General features: G+C 28.6%; 1 protein-coding gene across 1 annotated transcript in view; it reads right to left on the reverse strand.

Annotated features, from left to right (window-relative positions):
• The window catches only part of LOC123298502 (potassium voltage-gated channel protein Shab), a 53,344-nt gene that overhangs the window by 13,038 nt on the left and 19,536 nt on the right, over positions 1 to 20,770 (reverse strand). Inside the window, exons 4-5 of the mRNA XM_044880525.1 lie at positions 16,795 to 17,228; positions 15,683 to 15,781 (exon numbers count right to left, since the gene is read on the reverse strand). Of these exons, the coding sequence (XP_044736460.1) occupies positions 15,683 to 15,781; positions 16,795 to 17,228 (533 nt within the window). The remainder of the gene's footprint in view (positions 1 to 15,682; positions 15,782 to 16,794; positions 17,229 to 20,770) is intronic.

Below are 20,770 nucleotides of genomic sequence, written 5' to 3' on the forward strand. Positions count from 1 at the left end.
GCTGAAATTGCAGGAAGATGCCACGCTTTCTTAGACAATAGGATTATTACTTATAAGCCTTTTGTCTATCGTTTTCCGATGCTAGGTACCAAGAAATAATTAATAATTCAGATAGACCTGACAAAATTGTAACTGTAAATTTTCCATCAAAACATATTTCAACCTCACTTGAGATAAAAACGAGAAAATGGGAATCCTTGACTTCCCATCGTTTCGGGGATTAAAAATTATCAGGTTCGAAGAAAGTCAAAATAGAAATTTGAATATTTTAAGGATAACTGTGATCTTAAATAACAAATTCACTTATACAACTTATACTCATTTTTGGTGAAATTTACCTAATAGTTAGAGAAAAACTTCAATCAAATATGAAGAAGACATCTGCGATACTCGATTGAACCAAAAGTTACTACAAAATTGAAATTTGTCGACGTTTCCAAGAAAATTATTAAAACTGATCTACTAAGTATCCAATAGAAACACTAATTCCTATTTTCTAGAACATTCCATAAACAATTTTAATAAAATACTCAAGTGTTGTTGTTTTCATTGTACAAGCTTCTCTAAATAAAGCTTTTAATGTTGTTTTCAGCTTATCTACATAAATTCATCAAACTTCCATTATAATGCATTTACATTTTATATTGATTATAAATAATACTTCAATATATATTGAGTCTAGGATCAGGTGACGTATTGCACAGTCAGTAGCTGTCAGGAGGCGTCTCTTTCAGCTGACTTGGAACATTTTTATTTGCACGGCAAGAAAAATACTTCAAATTAATATGGCACGCCATTTTACTATTTAATGTCCGAAAAAAAATGATCGTAATAATAATACATTATTATTATGTTATCATCATAATAATAATCATTTTCATTATGTACATAATTTTAATTCAATCATTTTTATTATGTACATAATTTTAATTCAATCATTTTTATTATGTACATAATTTTAATTCATATTAAATAGTAAAACGGCGTGCCATATATTTCTATTATGTACATAATTTTAATTCAATCATTTTTATTATGTACATAATTTTAATTCTCTATTTCCATTATGTACATAATTTTAATTCAATCATTTTTATTATGTACATAATTTTAATTCTCTATTTCCATTATGTACATAATTTTAATTCAATCATTTTTTTTTAAATCTAATTCAAATAAAATTAACTGATTTATTATTATGTATCATCATAATAATAATACATTTTTATTATGATGATAACATAATAAAAATGTATTATGATTATGTATCATCATAATAATAATGTATTATTATTATGATGATACATAATAATAATACATTTTTATTATGTTATCATCATAATTTTAATTCTCATCTCTCTTTTCTCATCTTATCTTATATCAATCTCTCTTTTACTAAGATTTATTTTACAAAATATAAAATATAAATTATAAAATTTCTGATTGAAAAAAAAAAATTAATTAATTTTTTTCTCGATAAAAATTAGCCTATTAAATAGTAAAATGGCGTGCCATAAATTAATGAATAATACATTGAGGACATAATTGATTAAGAAAAGCAAACATTAATTTACCCGAGGTTCAAACAGGTATCGGTTAACGGACACCTTACTTTTTTGAATATAGAACAAAATTAATTTTGCCATTTTTATTCAATTATCTTCTTATTTGAACATCATCTTCAATGAAAACTCATAGATTTTTTAAGCTTATCGCATAATTAAAAAGTTTTCAAGCCCACTGAAAGATAATTCTATACGGTTATGCAAATATTCGTAGTCGATAAAACGTCTTTTGCATTGTTCGACAGTTAGCAGTTTTCTAGAGTGAATTTTATTCTGGTTTAATTTCGGATATTTCTTTCTTTATTAACTTCCCGGTATAGGAAGTTATTGTAATGGGTCCGATTTTCGAAATCGAAATTTTCAACATATCTTTACGTTTCATGGCCAGGACATTAACACCAATTTGAAGAAGAAGTACGTGTGCGTGTGTGTGTGTGTCTGTGAACGTACGTTCGGGGTAATTTTTTTCGTGATCAATATTGTTTGAACCAAAATTATTTCGTTGAGGTATTTGCGGCAATATGACCCGAAAAGAATTGTATAACATTTGCTAGAATGTTATTCATGTGGACTTCAAGGATCGCACCAGACCCTACCCACGACTTATTGAAATTTGGTAAGATTGAAGTATGTCTTGTACTTGAAAGGAGTTGAGATAATTAACGCGGGATGTGCGGTATATTTTTTTTTAACCATCCTAAAACAACAATTTTTGGTCTCAGGTACGAAATGTACTTCATCTCTACCTAAAACTACCTAGAAATATCCAAAATCCAAGCTATGTTGTAAAATAACTATCAAATACGTCCTCAGGTCCTAGTCCAAGATCAAATATTATTTTTGATTATAAGTTTTATTCGTTTTACTTCGCTACAGCACACGGTAAAATATAGGATAATCGTTTTCTACTTAGATATATAAAGCCTTTAATAAACATTTCTAAAACTCTGGAATTAACCTTAATATAACTATGATGTATGGTAGTTGGTTTTGGAAAAAGGTTTTTTTAGAAGGATAAGAAATAATAATTAATGGGCAATCTTTTAATATATATAACGGAAATTCAAAATGCATGCTTTAATAAATCTAAACAAAACCATTAAAGGTTGTTCGTTTACTAATGGAGAGTAATAATCGAAATGCGAATAAAAAATTTTCAAAGCCTATTTATTTAGACAAATCTGTACATAATAGAAAATTGAAACTATTATATATAAATTGAGACCTGTGTCCGTTCGGAAATTATTGTCATTTCTATCTCTCCATACATTACATATAGACCGGGTTTTATCTCGAAAAAAGAGTCTTGGTTCCGATCGAGACAACGTTCGTATGAATTAATGAAGTGAATGAAGGTAGCGTAAATATTTTGAAATTATTTGTCCAAAATTTGATTAGGGGTAGTCTTTTCGTAGGGCATCAACACCGAGCGATGGTAGTATAGAGAAAGCTGAACTTTTTAACTATGAGCGAATTTTTAACCACACCACGAAGTTTAAATTAGTGGATACTGATCCGTTTTTTATTTTATTATTCTTATGAGACAAATAATAAATCATTTTGTAGAGCATTCGGCAAATTGGATGTCCATCCAGTTTAACACCCAGATAATTCCATTTTTTGTCTTGTCGGGTAACAAACACGTCGTTTCTTTCTCATTAGCCGCCAGTTAATGGTTCCGGGATATCTAATGACATCATTTGCATAAATTTTGGACTTGTTTCTCAAAATTTCATAAAACGTATACATCGAATCAGAAACCTCTAAGGAGTTTTTTGCTTGGATTTTTTGTCACTATTCAACTGTAATGCGCGTTGATTCTGGGATATCCTGTATTAAACGAGCTATTTCTGTTATTGTGTTCTTAAAGAAAAGGCGTGGAGCATCATCACCACACAATATATTCTATTATTGATACGAAAAATCGTTTATTTTATTTTGATTTATTGCTTAGTAATCGAACATTTTTGATTCAAAAATAAAAGCAAATTTTACTAAAATGGTAGAAATACAAAAAAAAACTGCAAAACGCCTCGTACAGTAAAAGCTCTTTAAAATAACGTATTGAAAATAGATATTCTCGCATAAAATGAATTTGGACGTGATGAATTTACATTTTTCAAAATCTAAAAGATCAATACACATTTTTGACAGATAAATTGTATCAAACTATTCACGAAAAACAGAGTACTGAACTTTTGACTATAGCTATAAAGCAAGCATGTAATTTTCTTTGTATTATTTGAAGTTAACAGTTTGCGTGGGCGTAGTCTTTAGGTAGGTGAACAAGACTGAGTCAGGGCGTTATTAAGTGAGTCACGCTTTTTAAGTTCCAGCTCTGGAAAAATTACTCTAATTAAAGATGTATGTGCATGGGACAACAAAGTGTTCAGTCATCAAAGATATACGTTCGCACAAATTCTTGATTTGTTTCAAACACTTCCAAAACATGTACGCTAGCTTTACACCTATTAGAAATATTTTATATCATTTTTGTCGAGATATTTTTTCTGTTTTTGTTTAAACTGATGACATGTCCTTTTTTTCCTTCGCCATATTCATTTTATCTGAAATATTATCTCCGTTTTATGTGCTAGAAATAAATATGCTTTGTGTTTGATAAATGTGTGACGGAATCAAGATGTTTAGTGCTTCCTTTGCGGTTTTTTTTTTTGCTCTCTTTTTAAATAAATGATATAATCTCTGTGTATTTCTATGTTTTCAAGTATAATTTAGTGATATTTCATCACATATTTATATCCAAAAAAATATAGCATTATTGTTTTAGTAAAAACACATACAAAATTTGATAAACAGTGATTTTTTTCCCCAAATTGTTTCTGGATCATTGCCAGTTATTTTCCAGAAGTTATTAATTATGTTGGAAATAAATATGAAGAAGTACCTATGACTATCAAAATTTATTGGCCGAGCGAGTACAGACGCAATCGCCTTTAACCGTTTGACTTCTTAGACTTGTAAACCATATTGTTAGTCATTTATATTATATGAAGTTAGAAGAGTTCTTACGTTGTTATGTATAAAGCAAAGAGGGATTGTATATGTGTATGCATGAATGAACACAGTCGCTCAGACTCATCACTTGAAATTGTACACATACCAATCACACACAGTAACACATAACTATAATACACAGTACACATTCCCTCTTTGTTTTATACATAAGAACGTCCAATAAAAACTTACTCTTACTATATTCTTCTCTCTTACTATATTTTATATGGCGAACGAGGTAGCTTACAATAGGTATACTTTAAACATACAGAACCATGTCACATTTGAAAGTTACAATTATTCGGCTATTTTAAATTCTGAACTATTTTCTTAAAATCCCGATTATACCCTATTCGGTCTTGTCTTTAAACATAATTTAATAGATTGTTTAAATTCTCCTAACTAATCCTAACCATTTCCTATCCCTATATGTTTATATATTATGTATCCAATATACATGTTTGTTTGTTTGTTACGCTTTCACGCAAAAACTACTGAATTGATTTGAATACAACTTTACCAGAATATAGCTCATACATCAAAATAACACATCGGCTATAATTTATAATGATAGTAGTGGCCCGTCTGCTTCGTGCGATGATTTCGGAAAACTACTGAATGGATTTTAATGAAACTTTACAATAATATTCCTCATAGATCAGAAAAATACAGGCTATAACTTATAAAGATGCTGACAGTTACCCACCTGCTTCGCTGGAAAAACTAAATCGTTTGGATTCATAATAAATCGTATTTCGAGTGTTATACAAGGGCGATAAGGGAGATTAAGGGGGGTAAAGGCTATAACGCGGTGGTCTTTATTTTTAAAATGGAAATTTCTCAGCGAAACGGGCGAGTATCGTCCTAAAAATGTATAATTAATAACAATTTCAAAAAAATTCAGAAGTAAAAATGAAAAATTTTAATATCTCAAACGTGTACTAATTCAAAGCGCTATAAATATCAATGTGCAAAACAAGACAATAAAAAATTATTTAAAAAAGAAAACTGTGGCTAATCTTTTGGAACTATAGAATCAAAATCAAGAACGAACCAGTAGTTTAACCACAGGTTAAGAGAAAATAAATACTGATAAAACTTACCTTGTAAAATCAATGCGATAACTACAATGCGGTCAGCTCAACAATGACATAACAACATTTTATTTATAATATTTTACATAATAATAAAATAAAATAATTTGATTGTTGTAAAATTTGTGTTGTTTTTTATATGAGTATTTGTATAGAAATTTGTAAAACAACAGAAGAAGAGTGTAAATCATAAAACTGTATTTTTTTTGGAAAAATTTTTGTATATTTTTTGTAATGTGTAGAAGTCGTCTAGGTGAATACGAACACACACGAGCTAACACCATATATATCGTTTTTTTTCTAATTAAACACTTTTAGCGCGCAGAGGGATATTTTCATTTTGTGCATGATAACCCTCTGTGCGAATATCACCAGTGCATCCATACTCCTGCAATGTTCATCACAACCATTTTACTAAATTAATATTTTAAAAAATTATATGAAAAAAATTAAAAATAAAAAAATTTGTATACAGGATGACCAAATTAATTTAAGTCATAGTTATTTAGCACCCTAAAAGACAAATATCTCATTCATCTGAAATTTTTGTTAATAAAACTTTGAACGCTTGTGAATACCATAAAGAAACATCTAAAAATACTCGATTTTCTTAAATTACATTTTTTTTTCTAAACGTTGCACAATATATAATTCAAAAAATACCAACAAAAAACAGGTTTCTGTGTTTTTCGAGTGCAAATTACTTTTGAAATAATTTTGGGAAAAGAAATTTTCTCGTGTTTGAATTATATTTTCAAATATTTACTATTTGGAGGAGCTAAATAACTATGCCAGTCATAAATTAAAGTAGAATGTCCGTAAATTCGCTCTTTTACAGATTGAATTAAAATTTGGAGTAGATCATAATAATAATCGCTATCTTGAAATTGGCTAATTGAAAATATTTGCCCATCGATTAAAAAAGATACTTGCTATTACAGTTATAATTTTTGGCTAAAACTAATCTTTAAATCATATCTAGAAATCTTTTCTATAGTTTTTCTTCAAAAACCACTTATGTTCAAAAACAAATTTTTTGGCACCAAGAAAACGACGAACGCAGCTGTATCTATATAATTTGTATATGTATACATACGATGTATACGTATTAGGAACACGTCTGTTGTCATAAATAGTGTACGAACATTAGACTATTAGCCAGAATACAGAAAAACTTATTCAATTTTTTACAGTCTGCCAGTGATAAAGGACATGTATACAGCCACAAAGAGAAAAACTGTACACAGTCTGCCATTCATGTCAAAGACAAGACTGTTTAAAGCACTGAAAATTTATTGGCAGACGATTTTCTCGTTATAACAAAATTTTTTTTACCAACATATTGGTTATGCTAAAGTTTGTACACGAGAAAAAACCGTCTGCCAAAAAATTTTTTGTGGGTTGAAAAGTTTTGTCTTTTATTCGAATTAAAGGCAGACTGTAAAATCTATTTCTCAATGATTTATAAACATATTCTTAACTATATGCATTAATTCGTTATTAATGTAATTTTACACATTTTTCAATTACTTGTGGTATAAAGCCACATGTCTTGGTCCTACCATTGGCAGACTGTATAAAATTGATTATGTTTTTCTGTTGCCAGGTGACAGTCTATATAGAATTATGTTTTTATGAATTTAATTATAACGGACATTATACCTTAATATAAAAATATAATCAAAGAATAATTTCTAATTAGAGTGTTATAATGTTAAAGGAGTTGCTGTTTTTGTTTGCATGGTAATTATATTTATGGCTAAAAAAAGGTTTTATAATAATATTGTGGAGCTTTAAAACATTTTATGTGATGTAATGTTAGGTATATTAGTAATAGCATTAATTGACATCATAATATTAACCATTTATGCTATAGGGGTTGCTTTTAATTATTTACAAGATATTTTTTTCAAATATTTAAATATGGGGTAACATTTATTTATTTATAATAATTTTATGTATATTTATTTATTTTTTATAAACAAGTGAAATGACTTTTTGGAAATTCAAACATAGTGAAATAATATACAATTTTTGTTTATGTTGTGTCTGGATCTTTGATTTATTTGTTCCGAGATATCGCCCTTCGTATATGGTTCTGGGCAATTTCTCAGAATGTATTTAATATTTTATTTAATATATATGTCTAATCGCCAAACTTGATCGATCTTTGACAAATTATGGTCAAAATTACTCAAGAGGCAGATTTTTATCAAAATCGGAGGGAAAAAATTGTCTTTTTTTTTAAATTAATTTAAAAGTCGTACACCCCTTTGAAAATCGAACAAAATTGCTAACATTTATTGTTTAAGAATTGGACGAAACTTGATGTATAAAGTAATTTTGACCCCAAAAAAATTGGATTTTGTAACCATTATGTGGGTAGTTTCTAAGATATCGCCCAAAATATTCCCAGAAAAACCTTTACTTCGGAATGATTCTAGAAATATCTCGAAAAATATTCAACTAACATTCAGAAAGAGATCGAATTTTTAAGCTTTTGGGCCTTATTAATCTCGATAATCCATAGACACAAAAATTTGATTGATCTTGCGATTGAACGACCAGCGTCTGGGGTATTGATTGATTGATGACCAATCGTCAAAGTTATCCAATTTTCATATTGATTAAAATTAAATATAAATCTCAAAAATTTACTCCCTGTTCAATATGTAGAGTAGATATTTATATTATTAATAATTTATGCCTGTGTGATATTTAATAAGGGTTAATTTCTTTTAACTATAATAGATCACTTTGTACAAAAGGAGATTATCCCTGCTATAAATATCTATATACAGACCAAACAATAGTTAATCCTTATAATTAAACTGAATTTAACATATTTAGATCATTTGAATAAATATACCCTTAATACATAATCCTTTAATATATTTCACTCAGCAACAATTTAATTATAAGAGAAAAAAATATTGTCAAAGATATAAAAAAAATGTTAGAAATTTTCAAGAAGTCATTTCCCTGTTGAAGCAAAAATAAATATATTTATTTTCTGGAACATATTTATTAAAATTAGGTTTCCTTAAACTATTCATGGAAAAGAAAATTAATGAAATTTATTCATTGGAATAAATTTGTTCGTAAAATCTGCAATCATTGCCGTATTTTATTTTGCAAATCGAAGGAAGCAATACGAATCATACATGCAAGGCTTATTAGTATATTTTAAAATAACATCAAAAACCATTTAAATGGACTTTCATTACTATTTTATAAAAGAAAAATTGCCTTACAAAATATTCATTTTTGTGATAATATACCTCTGAGTATAGCATGTATGCCATACAAGTTGCCTAACCAACAAATACTTGTTTTATTAATGGATGGTAGCTTATTTTTTATATTGACAGCATTCTCAACTTATTTAGATAGTGTATAGTTAACACTCATAGGTTTTAAATTGCTCCGGCCAAATAAGCTTTTTCATGCTCTTAATTTGAATCAAATAATAATAAAAATAGCATGAATATATTTCGCAAGAGGTCATATTCGGTAATTAATCAGCTTTACTTGTGTAAAAAGTGTACAAAATAGCCAAAGATGAAAGCTAATGATGTGTTATCAACTCAGATGCTGTTACTTGTGCATTTCAAATGAGTAAATATTTTTGAGTAAAAAATAAATTGGTAACATTTCTTTTGGGATACTTTAGAGCGATTCGCGACACATAAAAAATTTAATTTCTTAATTGAATAACATTAATCGTTTGTTCCAATTGAAAAAGAATTGTGTAACCGTACCATTAGTTCAAAGGTTCTCAAACTTATTTCGTTTACCGCCCACTTCGAGAATGAGTTATTTTTCATACATTAATATTAAATAATAAATTAACTTATCGCCCCCCCCCCCCTTGTAGACTTCTAGCGGCAACAAGGGGACGATAAAGTCCACCTATAAGAACCACGCATTAGACCATGACTGAAAGTAGGGGCTGACGTTTAAGGAAGATAATTAATTTGGAACTAATCAAAATAATTTTTGATAATTTTAGAAATCTATTTATTAGGAAACTGTATTCTATTTACGAAATTGTTTAAAAAAAGATTAGCTTTAGAATGATATCAATATAAAAATTAAACTATAAAATAATAAACTTTGTTTGAAAATCCATTTTTTGTCATTGATAAAAAGCATCCTTTGACTGGCGGTGATAACAAAGGAGTTTTATTCTATTTTTAAATTTAGAATATCATGCCAGTAAATTTTTTTTCGATTATAGATTTAATATTTCGTTTATTAGTTGTCAATTCGTGTCATAAAATTGATTGATTCGATTATAATATTCTGTTAAGGTAGTCCGGACGTCTTCTTAGTAAATAACATTTGTATAAACAAAATTTTCTTTTAATGCTTAAAAAAAAAGTTAAAGAACTAAAAATTTGTTTAAAAAGGCAGAAATTACTTTGCCTGATATCTTTATATCTTACAATATGGAAATTTCTTCGGACACACGTCCTTTCGGATTGTCAAATACTACGCTTGACCTTAGACCTAAATCTTTTATTATTGCACATTAAGTGTTGATCGAAGTCCGGACTACCTTAAGAAGGAGAGAAAATGAATAATCAGACAAAGGCGTCATGTTTTTTTTCGTTAGATTATTTGTATATTTTTCTTTTCGTATTAGTATGGGAAGAACACTGCAGGATATGTTAAAAAATGCACACATATAAATATTTAATAAAAAAAATGATTTTTAGAGTGTTAAATTTGATTTATGTTAAAGAAATCATTCATTGTCAGTGGAAGGAAATGACGTATAAAATAAATTAAATAAATAAAAACAATTAACACAAACAGCTTGACAACATCAAAAGAGATTTAAAGAAGTGTTTATTGTACATTCAGAATTGAACAATAAAATCGGTTCGTTTTTTCATTTTATTTCCTTTTTACATTTTAGGAAAAACTATTAAATCTTTTAGTAAATAATATTTGATTTGATGCTTTAAAATCTGTGTTTTATTGTATAAATTAAAATGTTTAACAGAAGAAGAAAAAAGATAAGCGATGATGTATTTGAAAGGAATAATAAAATACCGAGTATTCCTTAAATATTGAGAAAAAAGTGTAATAAAAATCGTCGAAGTAAATTGAGTTATTATTTACTTTTATAGTAGTTTATGCGAAATAGGACGTAATACTATTTTTGTTGTGAGGCGTTGTGTGAAGAAAAAGTATTGCCATCTTAGTTACATCACCTTTTTAACAATTCCAAACAAATATAATTGTATTGATTTGTGTTGTTTCCGTTGCTGTATCAAGAATTCTTTAGAAAATTCCATTAAAACAAAATTGTGTTTGCCGACCTGTGTTCATTAAGTGTGTATTTCGAAAACTTTGTACGAGTGATCGTGCAACCTAAATAAATTGCTTGAATTTTTTTCTAAAATGAAAAATATAACAATATTAAGAATGTATGAGCATGCCACAATGTTTGATTTAAAGGTTCAAACATATAAATAATTATTATGGGAATGAATGGTCAAATAAACATGGCTCAATTTATTTCGAAAAGAGAAATGGTAAAATAATTAAGTAATTCAAAACAATAATTCATAAGGATAAAATCAACTCAAATATTTTAATTTCAATTAAAATATTTCCAAAAATTTGTCCCAAAAAATGATAGCTCTCTAAGTATCCTTTTCATCTCATCTGATGTCCTTGACAGTGCTGGATTTACACTAGGGGCAGTCGGGGCTAGTGCCCAGGGCGGCAAATTTTCTAGGGCGGCAAAATTTTGAAAGTGAGAAAACATTTTCTATACAATATATAATTAACTAATTCTTTTAAATAAAGATTTTATATTTCAAGAAATATAATTTATATGCATTATGTATCAAATTAAAATTTTGTATCTTATAATATATTAAATTTAAGTGAAAACTATTAAAATAAAATTAATTTATTTCCATAAAGGTTTGAACAAATAAAATTTGATACTTTTTTTTTCTGAAATTGATAAATTAATATAGTTTTTTTTGAAGAATTAAAAAATTTTTTTTTCTCATGTTTATTGAGAACTCTAGACATAAAGCTGAAGATTTGCTAGTTGCTGTATTATCTGTTCTTCAGTTTCTTGATCCTGATCTCTCAGATTGTCGAAGTCAGTCATATGATAACGCGAATAATGTATCAGGGATTTATTCGGGCTTACAGGCAAGAATTCATGAAATTATATCTTGCAGAACATGCTTCTTGTGCTGCTCATTCTATGAATTTTGTTGGAGTTGAATGCGCCCCAGTTGCAGTAGAATGCGCCCCAAAAGCTGCGTCATTCTTTCATACAGTACAAACTTTATACAACTTTTTTACTGCATCGACGCATCGCTGGGAAGTCTTACAGTCTCATACTGAAAAAAGAATTGCGTTAAAAACTTTATCTGCAACCAGATGGTCAGCTCGTTATGAACCGGTTCTTTTTTCTGCAATTAATTAGTTATTCTAATTCTTAAAAAATAAGATATCAAAACTATTAAAATATAATTTCAGTCATAGGGCGGCATTTTCTTCAGTGCCCCAGGGCGGCAGAAATTTAAATCCGGCCCTGGTCCTTGACCATCACTTTGATATTGATTATAGAAGGAGTGTTATAAGTTGAAAGTATTTGCGTCCGTAAATTTCTCAGTGACATCTTAGCCCTTAAACGATCGAACCGTCTTCATTGAGAATATTTTATAGCTGAGTTTCCAAAAATCGATTTACAAAAAATAAATCATATTTGTCGGGGGTTTTTTAAATTTTTTAAATTACACTTGTCTTTGAAAATCAGATCATTATGTCTACCCGAGACATCTATGAAACACGTTGTACTTTTAAGTAAATATATTAATAATATTCACAAAGGAATATAAAGAAACCGTGTTTTAAGTGTTTTTCTGTTTAAAGACGCTATGAATGAATATTTACGAAATAATATTTTTATAAAATGCTTTTAAAATTTCTTATTCTATACTTTATCCATAGAAATTGATAATCTATTATGTATTATAACATTATAATGCATTCAGATATAATATTTTTATGCAATTGTAGATACATACAAAAAAGGCATTACTATACAGAAAGCAATGAAATATACATATTATTATTATTATTATTATTAAAGCTCTCTCATTTTACCAAATCATTGCTGTATTAAGTCACGTATTTATGTATGAATATATCAAAAAAAGCTTTTTATGAATATCTTGGATATAATATGCTTTTTTTTATAATCTTTAACAATATTATAAATGAGAAAATAATCTAGTCTTTCTGTCTGCTTGACGTTTACGACTTTTGGTATAGGTATTGAGCACGATCTGAGTCCTGAGAACAAAAATGCTATTTTTCAGATTTTTAAAGGGTTTTTTTTTCTTCAAGTCCTTCAAATATTGTAAGATTTTCTCTCATCACGAGAGTAAACGTGTAAACAAAAAAATATTAGCTCCTGATTTTGTAATTAGCTGAACTAAAAAGTAAAAAACCATTTCTAAAAGTTCAAAAAAAAAAAAAAAAACAATGACTAAGAAAAAATTATTTTATCGTGGCTTTGGCTTCCTTTCTTCTAAACGTGATCGAGAATTATCTTCGTAGACAATAAATCTTGGAGAAATTCTAACAAATGATACGCGCGGTGTTCAGATTAAAATCTCGACTCATTTTTTGCGCTTGGTACTAGCCTATAATTAAAATACCATAAGCCTGCTTTCACTAACTCCTAGACTAAACAAGTGAAATTTAGAAAATTTAAACAAACTCCCGACAAATTTTTCGGGTACGGAATCCTAACCTAGTACTTGAAATACATCTAAGAACACTCTCGTTTAAATAACCTCTTCCCTTAAAAGCTTTTTCCAAACTGAACCGATTTTGAAGATCATTGCCAATTTTTTAGTTTTTTCGGGTAGGGAACATTAAACTCGAACTTGATACGTAGCTAAAAACACTCTCCATTAAATTACCTATCAAACGAAAATCAAAATCGATTCATCCGTTTAAGCGCTACGATGTCAAAGACAGACAGACAGACAGATACACGCGCATAGCGGTCAAACTTATAACACCTCTATTTTTTAGTGTAAAACCGAATTCATTAAGATAGGATGTTGCCCACATCATCTAATCTATACAAGGTACAGAATAAATTTTGTACACCCACAAGAAGAATAAATATTTTATTTTTAACCATTTTTTTTGTTGTATTTGTATATTATTTGCCTCTAATAGTTAGCTATTTGCGTTTTTCCACAGGCATTACATTATTTAAAAAGAACTGACTGAACTGGAGAGAAGAACTATACTAAAAACAGAATATGACTTATGTTATAAACTTTTTTTAAAGTTTATTTATACCAATGTCACGCAACGTAAATAAACAAACATTCACTTTTTATTCGAACATTTGTTGAATGTCGTTTTTAGCTTTCTAGTAAATAATATTAATGGTATTATCCAAGTTCGAAATTATGATTTTAGTCTATTTATAGACAAAGTGCGAAATGTCTGACGAGTACCGGATATTTTCGAACAATTCGAAATATACTAGCCATGGCCCATGGGACAGTTTTGAAGAATTTTTTGTGTTTACTATGGCTATAGTTAAAATTGAAAGTTTCCAAAGATGTTTTTAACGCAATTGATAAACTTTTTCGATATATATAAAGCTTTCTGCCATACAAAATAGAACGTCTATCTGAGTGTATACAAAATAGGCCATCATATATATGATAAAAATCATTACGTGGTCTATGGACGAGTTAATAATGCCCGAAAGGCAGAAAACTTTTGTTCGTCAGAAAATACGAACAACCGTTTAAAGGTTCCTTTTTTTCCTTGCTTTAATGGAAGCGCCGGGAATTGCAAAATATTGCATCAATGTGCTTCCACCATAAAGACGATTTATTGAAAATTAAAATTTGCTTTTGCGGGGGTTTTTGAAGAGGCAAAGTTTTACAAATTTTCGGGGTTAGTTTGTACAATTTTGTAAATAAATAAATATTAAATTTTAATGTTATGCATTATGAGAGTCAATAAGAAATTTTAAATAACATGATTTTTAAGCCAAGAATTTTCTGATGCTATAAATTTTATTATACAATCGAATTTTTTTTGATAAATTCGTGCATAATTAAAGACTTTTTGTCTTTTATAAATGTAAACTATATACAAACAATGTCCCACAATAGAAATACCTTCTATTTCCGGAGTTTGATTCTTTTAAAATTCACAAAAAAAAAAAACTGTATATAAAAAAGATTGTTATGCTAAAAATATTTTAGTCTTAAAATTCAAGCAATTTTTCTAAGAAAATTTCGCAACATTTTTAAGGACAGATAAAGTAATCGATGAAAATAAAATAATTTATATTACGCATAATTTGTAATCGAATTATTTCAATGCTAAATTTTATGTTGATGTTGCAATGTTGTTACAAGCTGTGAAAAAACATTTATTTAAGCAAACAACAATATAGAGGGTATGCAAATTATTTTATTTTGTTTAGTATTTACACAAATGATAACAGTGATATTAATACAGATTGTATACAAAAACACTGAACATAGAAACGATTCATATAAAATTATATAATGTTTTGTTCAAACTGATAAGAGGTATAATTACAGCCGTTTTAACCTGTCCAACAAAATGTATAGAGTAGGTGCTAGATAGAGTTTGATGTGCCAAAGTCAAGGAGCTCATTTTGTCAATTGAATCCTTTTCAGAAATGCTTATACATTAATATTCCGATAATCCGAACACTGAATCTATCGTTTTCTAGTGAGAGAAATGAATGCTACTCTCTCAAATTTTAGAATCAAGAGCTTCTATATGTTAAATATATACTACACTATATAATTCGTATATATTCAGTGTTTTTGAATACACCCTGAATGTATGTACACATACAAAATGACATGCATTTTTTATTTAATAAATTCTCATGCAGTATTCAAAATGAGTAAATATAATTAAAAATAATGATATATTAAAAAAAAATACCTTTGTATTACAGAAACAGCATTCAAATTCACTTGGCAACTCATCAATAAGTTTATCAAGTTTTGATTTTGCATCCATGGAACGCTTACTTACATCATCCTAAACATAATATTTGAGAACAAATTAATTTAAAAGATTAATTTATTTGAAAAAAGTAACTTAAAAAAAATTAATTCAATAACAAAATTTGACATAATATGTCCTGAAAGCATGTTAATTTCCTGAAATAGAGTAATATTTCTATAATATTTGTTACTAGATATAGAAAATATAAAGTTTAAATCACGCCGAAGCTGAAATTAAATAAATCTGCAGTGTTAATTTTGATAAATATTGAAAATTGAGCTGGTTAGTAAGGACAAAAAAAGAACCCTTGCAAACAGTGTAATCCATTTCAAATTATTCTACATTTTTTGCAAAAATATAGTCCCATTTTTATCTTTTTTGATAGTACCTAGCAACACTCTCAGTGGTTCAAAAAGAAGAAGCACTCGATTCATCTGCGGCCGTTTGAATTCGATTATCCTTTTTTCCAATTTTTTCTAAGTCATTGTCAAACCGTGATTATAATGAGTAAAATTTCTCGTATGTATTCGGAAAGAGTTTTTGGTCAAGAAAAATTGACGCTTTTTCATAATATCCACTAAGTGCTTACCCACAAAACGGGTTATGTCGTCAATCCACCGTCTCTCCAGCTGTTTCCTGTAATTTTTGCTGCATTTTAATACTTACCGATCAAATCAGAATGCCTCAATCTTTTTTTAAGTTATCTATTTTATTTGGCTCGAAATTCTCAATTTTCAATGAACTAGCCCGCCTGGAAAAGTGTAGAGCTTAATCAGATACTTTCTAATCGAAGTCGCAAGTTTGTGCTTCTGGTATGAAAACGAGAAATACCCAGTGATAGACGTCTTAAGAACAGGGAAATGTCTGGAATATACCTCGGCAAATTTATCCTATTTTAAGTAGAATGTGAAGTTGAAAATAAAAGAGTCCCCCAGGAAATACTTTACGTGCAAGTTATTGAAGCAATTTTGTCACCCACAAGTTATAAAATTCCCAAGCCAAGCGCAACACACATTTAGAAAAAGTTCCAAGTCAAGAATGCTTACCCCTGGTGAAATATACCCTTTAGTAGATGCCTGTAACGCGGATGTTTCATCAAACGGCGGATCACTATTCTGAAAATCATCATCTGGATATTGTAAATCTAGTAACATTGTAGATCTTTGATCTGGTGGTGTCATCATAACAGACGAGGTCATAACAGAGCCATCTGGTTGTACAGATGGTAACGAACTTTGATGCTGTAATTGTAAATGTTGTTGTGACGTAGGAATGTTGGCGAATGGTTGCATATTTTGTGTTGATGATGAATTACTTCGACGATGTCTTTGCTGTAGCTGTTGTTGCGCAGCGGTGGCCGTGGTGGATGTTTGATAATGATCAAAATTACGATAGCAACCAACAGCTGTTTGTGTTGGATTACGCCCACATGCCGATTCACCTTCTGTGCTATTACCATCCGCTTGTGATATATTATGGCCTGAATTGAATATTGAGTACCATAGAATAGTCTGGTTGGACTGATTTTGGTAGTTTGTTTTTTTTTTTGGACTTTTTTACAGTGTGATGTGATTGGTTAAACGACACATATAAAGAGAAGTAAGCAAATATTTTGGTTTCCAAAAAAACACAGAGATAGAGAAAATAGTTACAAGAAAAGAATATAGGCCCGCCACGAAATGCTCAAACAAATATTTTTTTTGTACATAAAGCAAATGTGAAATGGAATTTGTTTTTTCTGGCCATTTTCAAAAATGCAGTGTGTAATTATTTTTTAATTCTAAAAAGGCGTTGTTTTTTGTTTTTTACTTTGATTGTAGAAATTTGTATGTGAAAAAATGGACGTGAAGACGATTTTGGACGTGTGAGGTTCAATCTAAATGATTTTGCGGTTTTTGATTTTTTAGCTCTGAATTGGTTGTCTTTTTCTTTTCTTAATTACGAAACACACACATTTATGATAAATATATATAGACAAAAAAGAGATAGAGATATGCGCATGCGTATAATTTTTTTTTTGTATTTTTGATTATAAAATATAAATTGTTACGTGCAATGGCGATGTTTGCGAGGTGGGGTTGTGCTCATATCTTCACCACCAAGTAATACACATTTTTCACCTGAGAAGAGAAACAAAGAAAAAGAACAAAGAAACTAATCCAAATTATGTATAAAATAGTGTTTTTGGTTTTTTTATAAGGTTTTAAATAGTAAAGAGACTTTATAATCATGATATAGATACTATATATATACATTTAGAATGTAGATACAACAACAAAAAAATCACCTGTATTTGAAATCACTTTGGAGTGAATCTGCCGATCTTGATCCAACTCAAATTTGATATTATAATCCCTTACCAAGACAAGGAATCTGGTAACAAAGACAAGGACTTATTGGAAGATTTTTTACAACATATTTCTAACCTGCTCCAATAATTCTCAATCATATTTAGAAGTAAACGTGAAAGGGAATTATCGGACTAAGCTAGAAATATTTTCGAACGGATCCCAACAATTTATATGGATTGCGTCAGGTTCAGAGCCTCGACACTTTTCAGGCTAACTATCATTAAATTTTCCATAATCATCATAATTCATTTTTTCAATAATCATAATTCAAGAATACGATCTGATATGTCGAAAAAAACCAGTAGCGTTGGGATTTTCTAACACCAATATGCCCTTCATATCTACAAATGAAAGTTGGTATATTTTCCGAAAAATTTCTCACAAAACAGGTGATTTTTTTCAGTGAATTTGTCTACAGAAAAATGAAATAAATATAGTGTTTCGTATTGAAAATCCCATACGAAACACTAATATTTGCAAGTTTGATTTTGGAAAAAAATGTATATATAAGGAAAAATGCGTGGCGAGACTATAGAATTTTTTATCGTTTTATGTTTGGTTAAAGATTTTTTCATGATTGTTTGATTTATTTACTTTTTCGATTATTTTCAATGAATAAAATTGATTTCTGTTTTTAACGATTGCGAAAAAGAATGTAAAACATTAGTATCAACACAATTTATTTTTGAATTAGATCCATTTCGAAACAATTTTCTTGGAAATTCGATATACTCATGTTTCTATGACCGTCAATTTTTTTGTTTTGGCAATTGTCAATTTTAATGATTATCTGTGCCAAAAATCTTGTGATTTTGTGACTTACAAGATGATAGAAAAAATTTGGCACAATTAAAAAAATTGTTTGATAAATAATTTATTCGCATTGCATTTTAAAAAAAAAATGCGTTACACAGCATTGAAATTCTTTTAATTATAATTAGCCGTGTTTTCACCTCATTAAATGCGTAGCAAAAGAATTAGTCATAAAACTTTCTAGTTTGAAGAATAATAATTAGTCATATTAAAGTTTCGCACTCTCCTTACAGTTGGGGATGAAAATTTTGATTTAAATGCTAAAAGCTATTCAAGGACAGATTGAAAAGGATCGGTAATAGACCCTTCTTTAATGCGATAAAGTACAGTTTTGTACCTGATATTATTTGATCGCTTTTTCTGGTGATCATTTGAAGAACAATTGAGGCTTTATATTTGAAAAAGTATAATTTTTGTCCAAAAGGAGGTTTTAAAAAATCTGAAATTGTATATGTTTTTAATTCTTTGATAGCTTTTAAAAAAAATCACAAACTGATCCTTCAAGCCGGATGCAAGTTTGGTCTATGAGTATATCATACATGTTCAAAAGCGTGTTTAAAAAGTTTGTATAATCGATGTCAGATGGAAAACTGGAAAGGAGCAATTACAATTATTTTCTTGAGTAATTAAAACAAAAATTTCAGAAAATTTGTTATTTTGACGATATATCTTTTTCTTTTGTAAACAAGTTCGATAAAATCAAAGATAGAAATGAATTCTATTCTACTTCGATGTGAGTCGTCGATTCATTCGGAAAGAGAAAGAATTGCGGTGTTGTTGCAAAGAAACAGCGAAAATATTGTTTTAAAATGTGTCGATAATATTAATTATATTTTCTGGGAAAGGATTTTTTCTTTTTCGCAACATATTGCTTTTATGCTGTAGATACGAAAACCCAGAAATCAATTTCAAGTTTTAATTCGATAACATTTCTGTTTGGTAATGAAAATTTTATGAAATGAATAAATGAATTCAAGCCATGCATATTTTTTAAGTTTTTTTTCTAAAAAAAAACTTAAGACACTTGATAAATTTATAAATACTTGATGATCTACACACTTAACAGTATTTAAAAGGAATATTTCTCATTAGGTCTTGAAAAAATTGAAAATTATTCCTAATAAAAATACAAAACTAATGGTTTTTTACATTAGGAAATAAAAGAAAGTACTCTATTAGTCTAATAGCCGCAAAGAGAAAGAGAAATAAGCATTTTGAAAGAAGAAGAAAAATAGAAAAATGTTAAAATCATTTATACAGAGTTGATTCAAAATTATTTTTAATGAAAATTACTGTTTTGACGTCGTAATCTTTTTTAATTAAGTAACATAACAATTAAAATAAATTTAAAAAAGGATATATAAGCTAATACTTAACAAGTAGAGATAGGTAGCTTTTGGAAAACCGATTTATCTATATGCATAACCGAGCTTATAGTTCGTGCAACAATTTTACGAACACTTATTCACATTGAAAAATTTGCCATGCATTTATCTCATTCGCCGACGATTTAATACTGACTTGCTATATTTGCATACATAAACACTATAGTTTTTTAAACATCTTATCAAGAGTCAAATTTGCCATCCTTTGCTCGATTACTGAAGTTCTTGCATTACCATAATATTTTATTTCAAGCAGGCGGTGTATACGAATTTACCTTAGCTTAAAAAATAACAGATCGCAATGACTTTGCAAAAGATAGAGTAATTCGTTCATACTTCCTGATTTATTTTCTCATAGTCTAAGAAGTTCAGCACACGATGCAAATTTTACAAAACTGGCTCATAGTATCTATGATTTGCTTGTACATCCCTTAATAACAAATGCAAAAATATTTTTGATTCCCAACCCTGTA

This window comes from Chrysoperla carnea, chromosome 4 (genome assembly GCF_905475395.1).
Source record: "Chrysoperla carnea chromosome 4, inChrCarn1.1, whole genome shotgun sequence".
In the NCBI taxonomy this organism is placed as follows: domain Eukaryota; kingdom Metazoa; phylum Arthropoda; class Insecta; order Neuroptera; family Chrysopidae; genus Chrysoperla; species Chrysoperla carnea.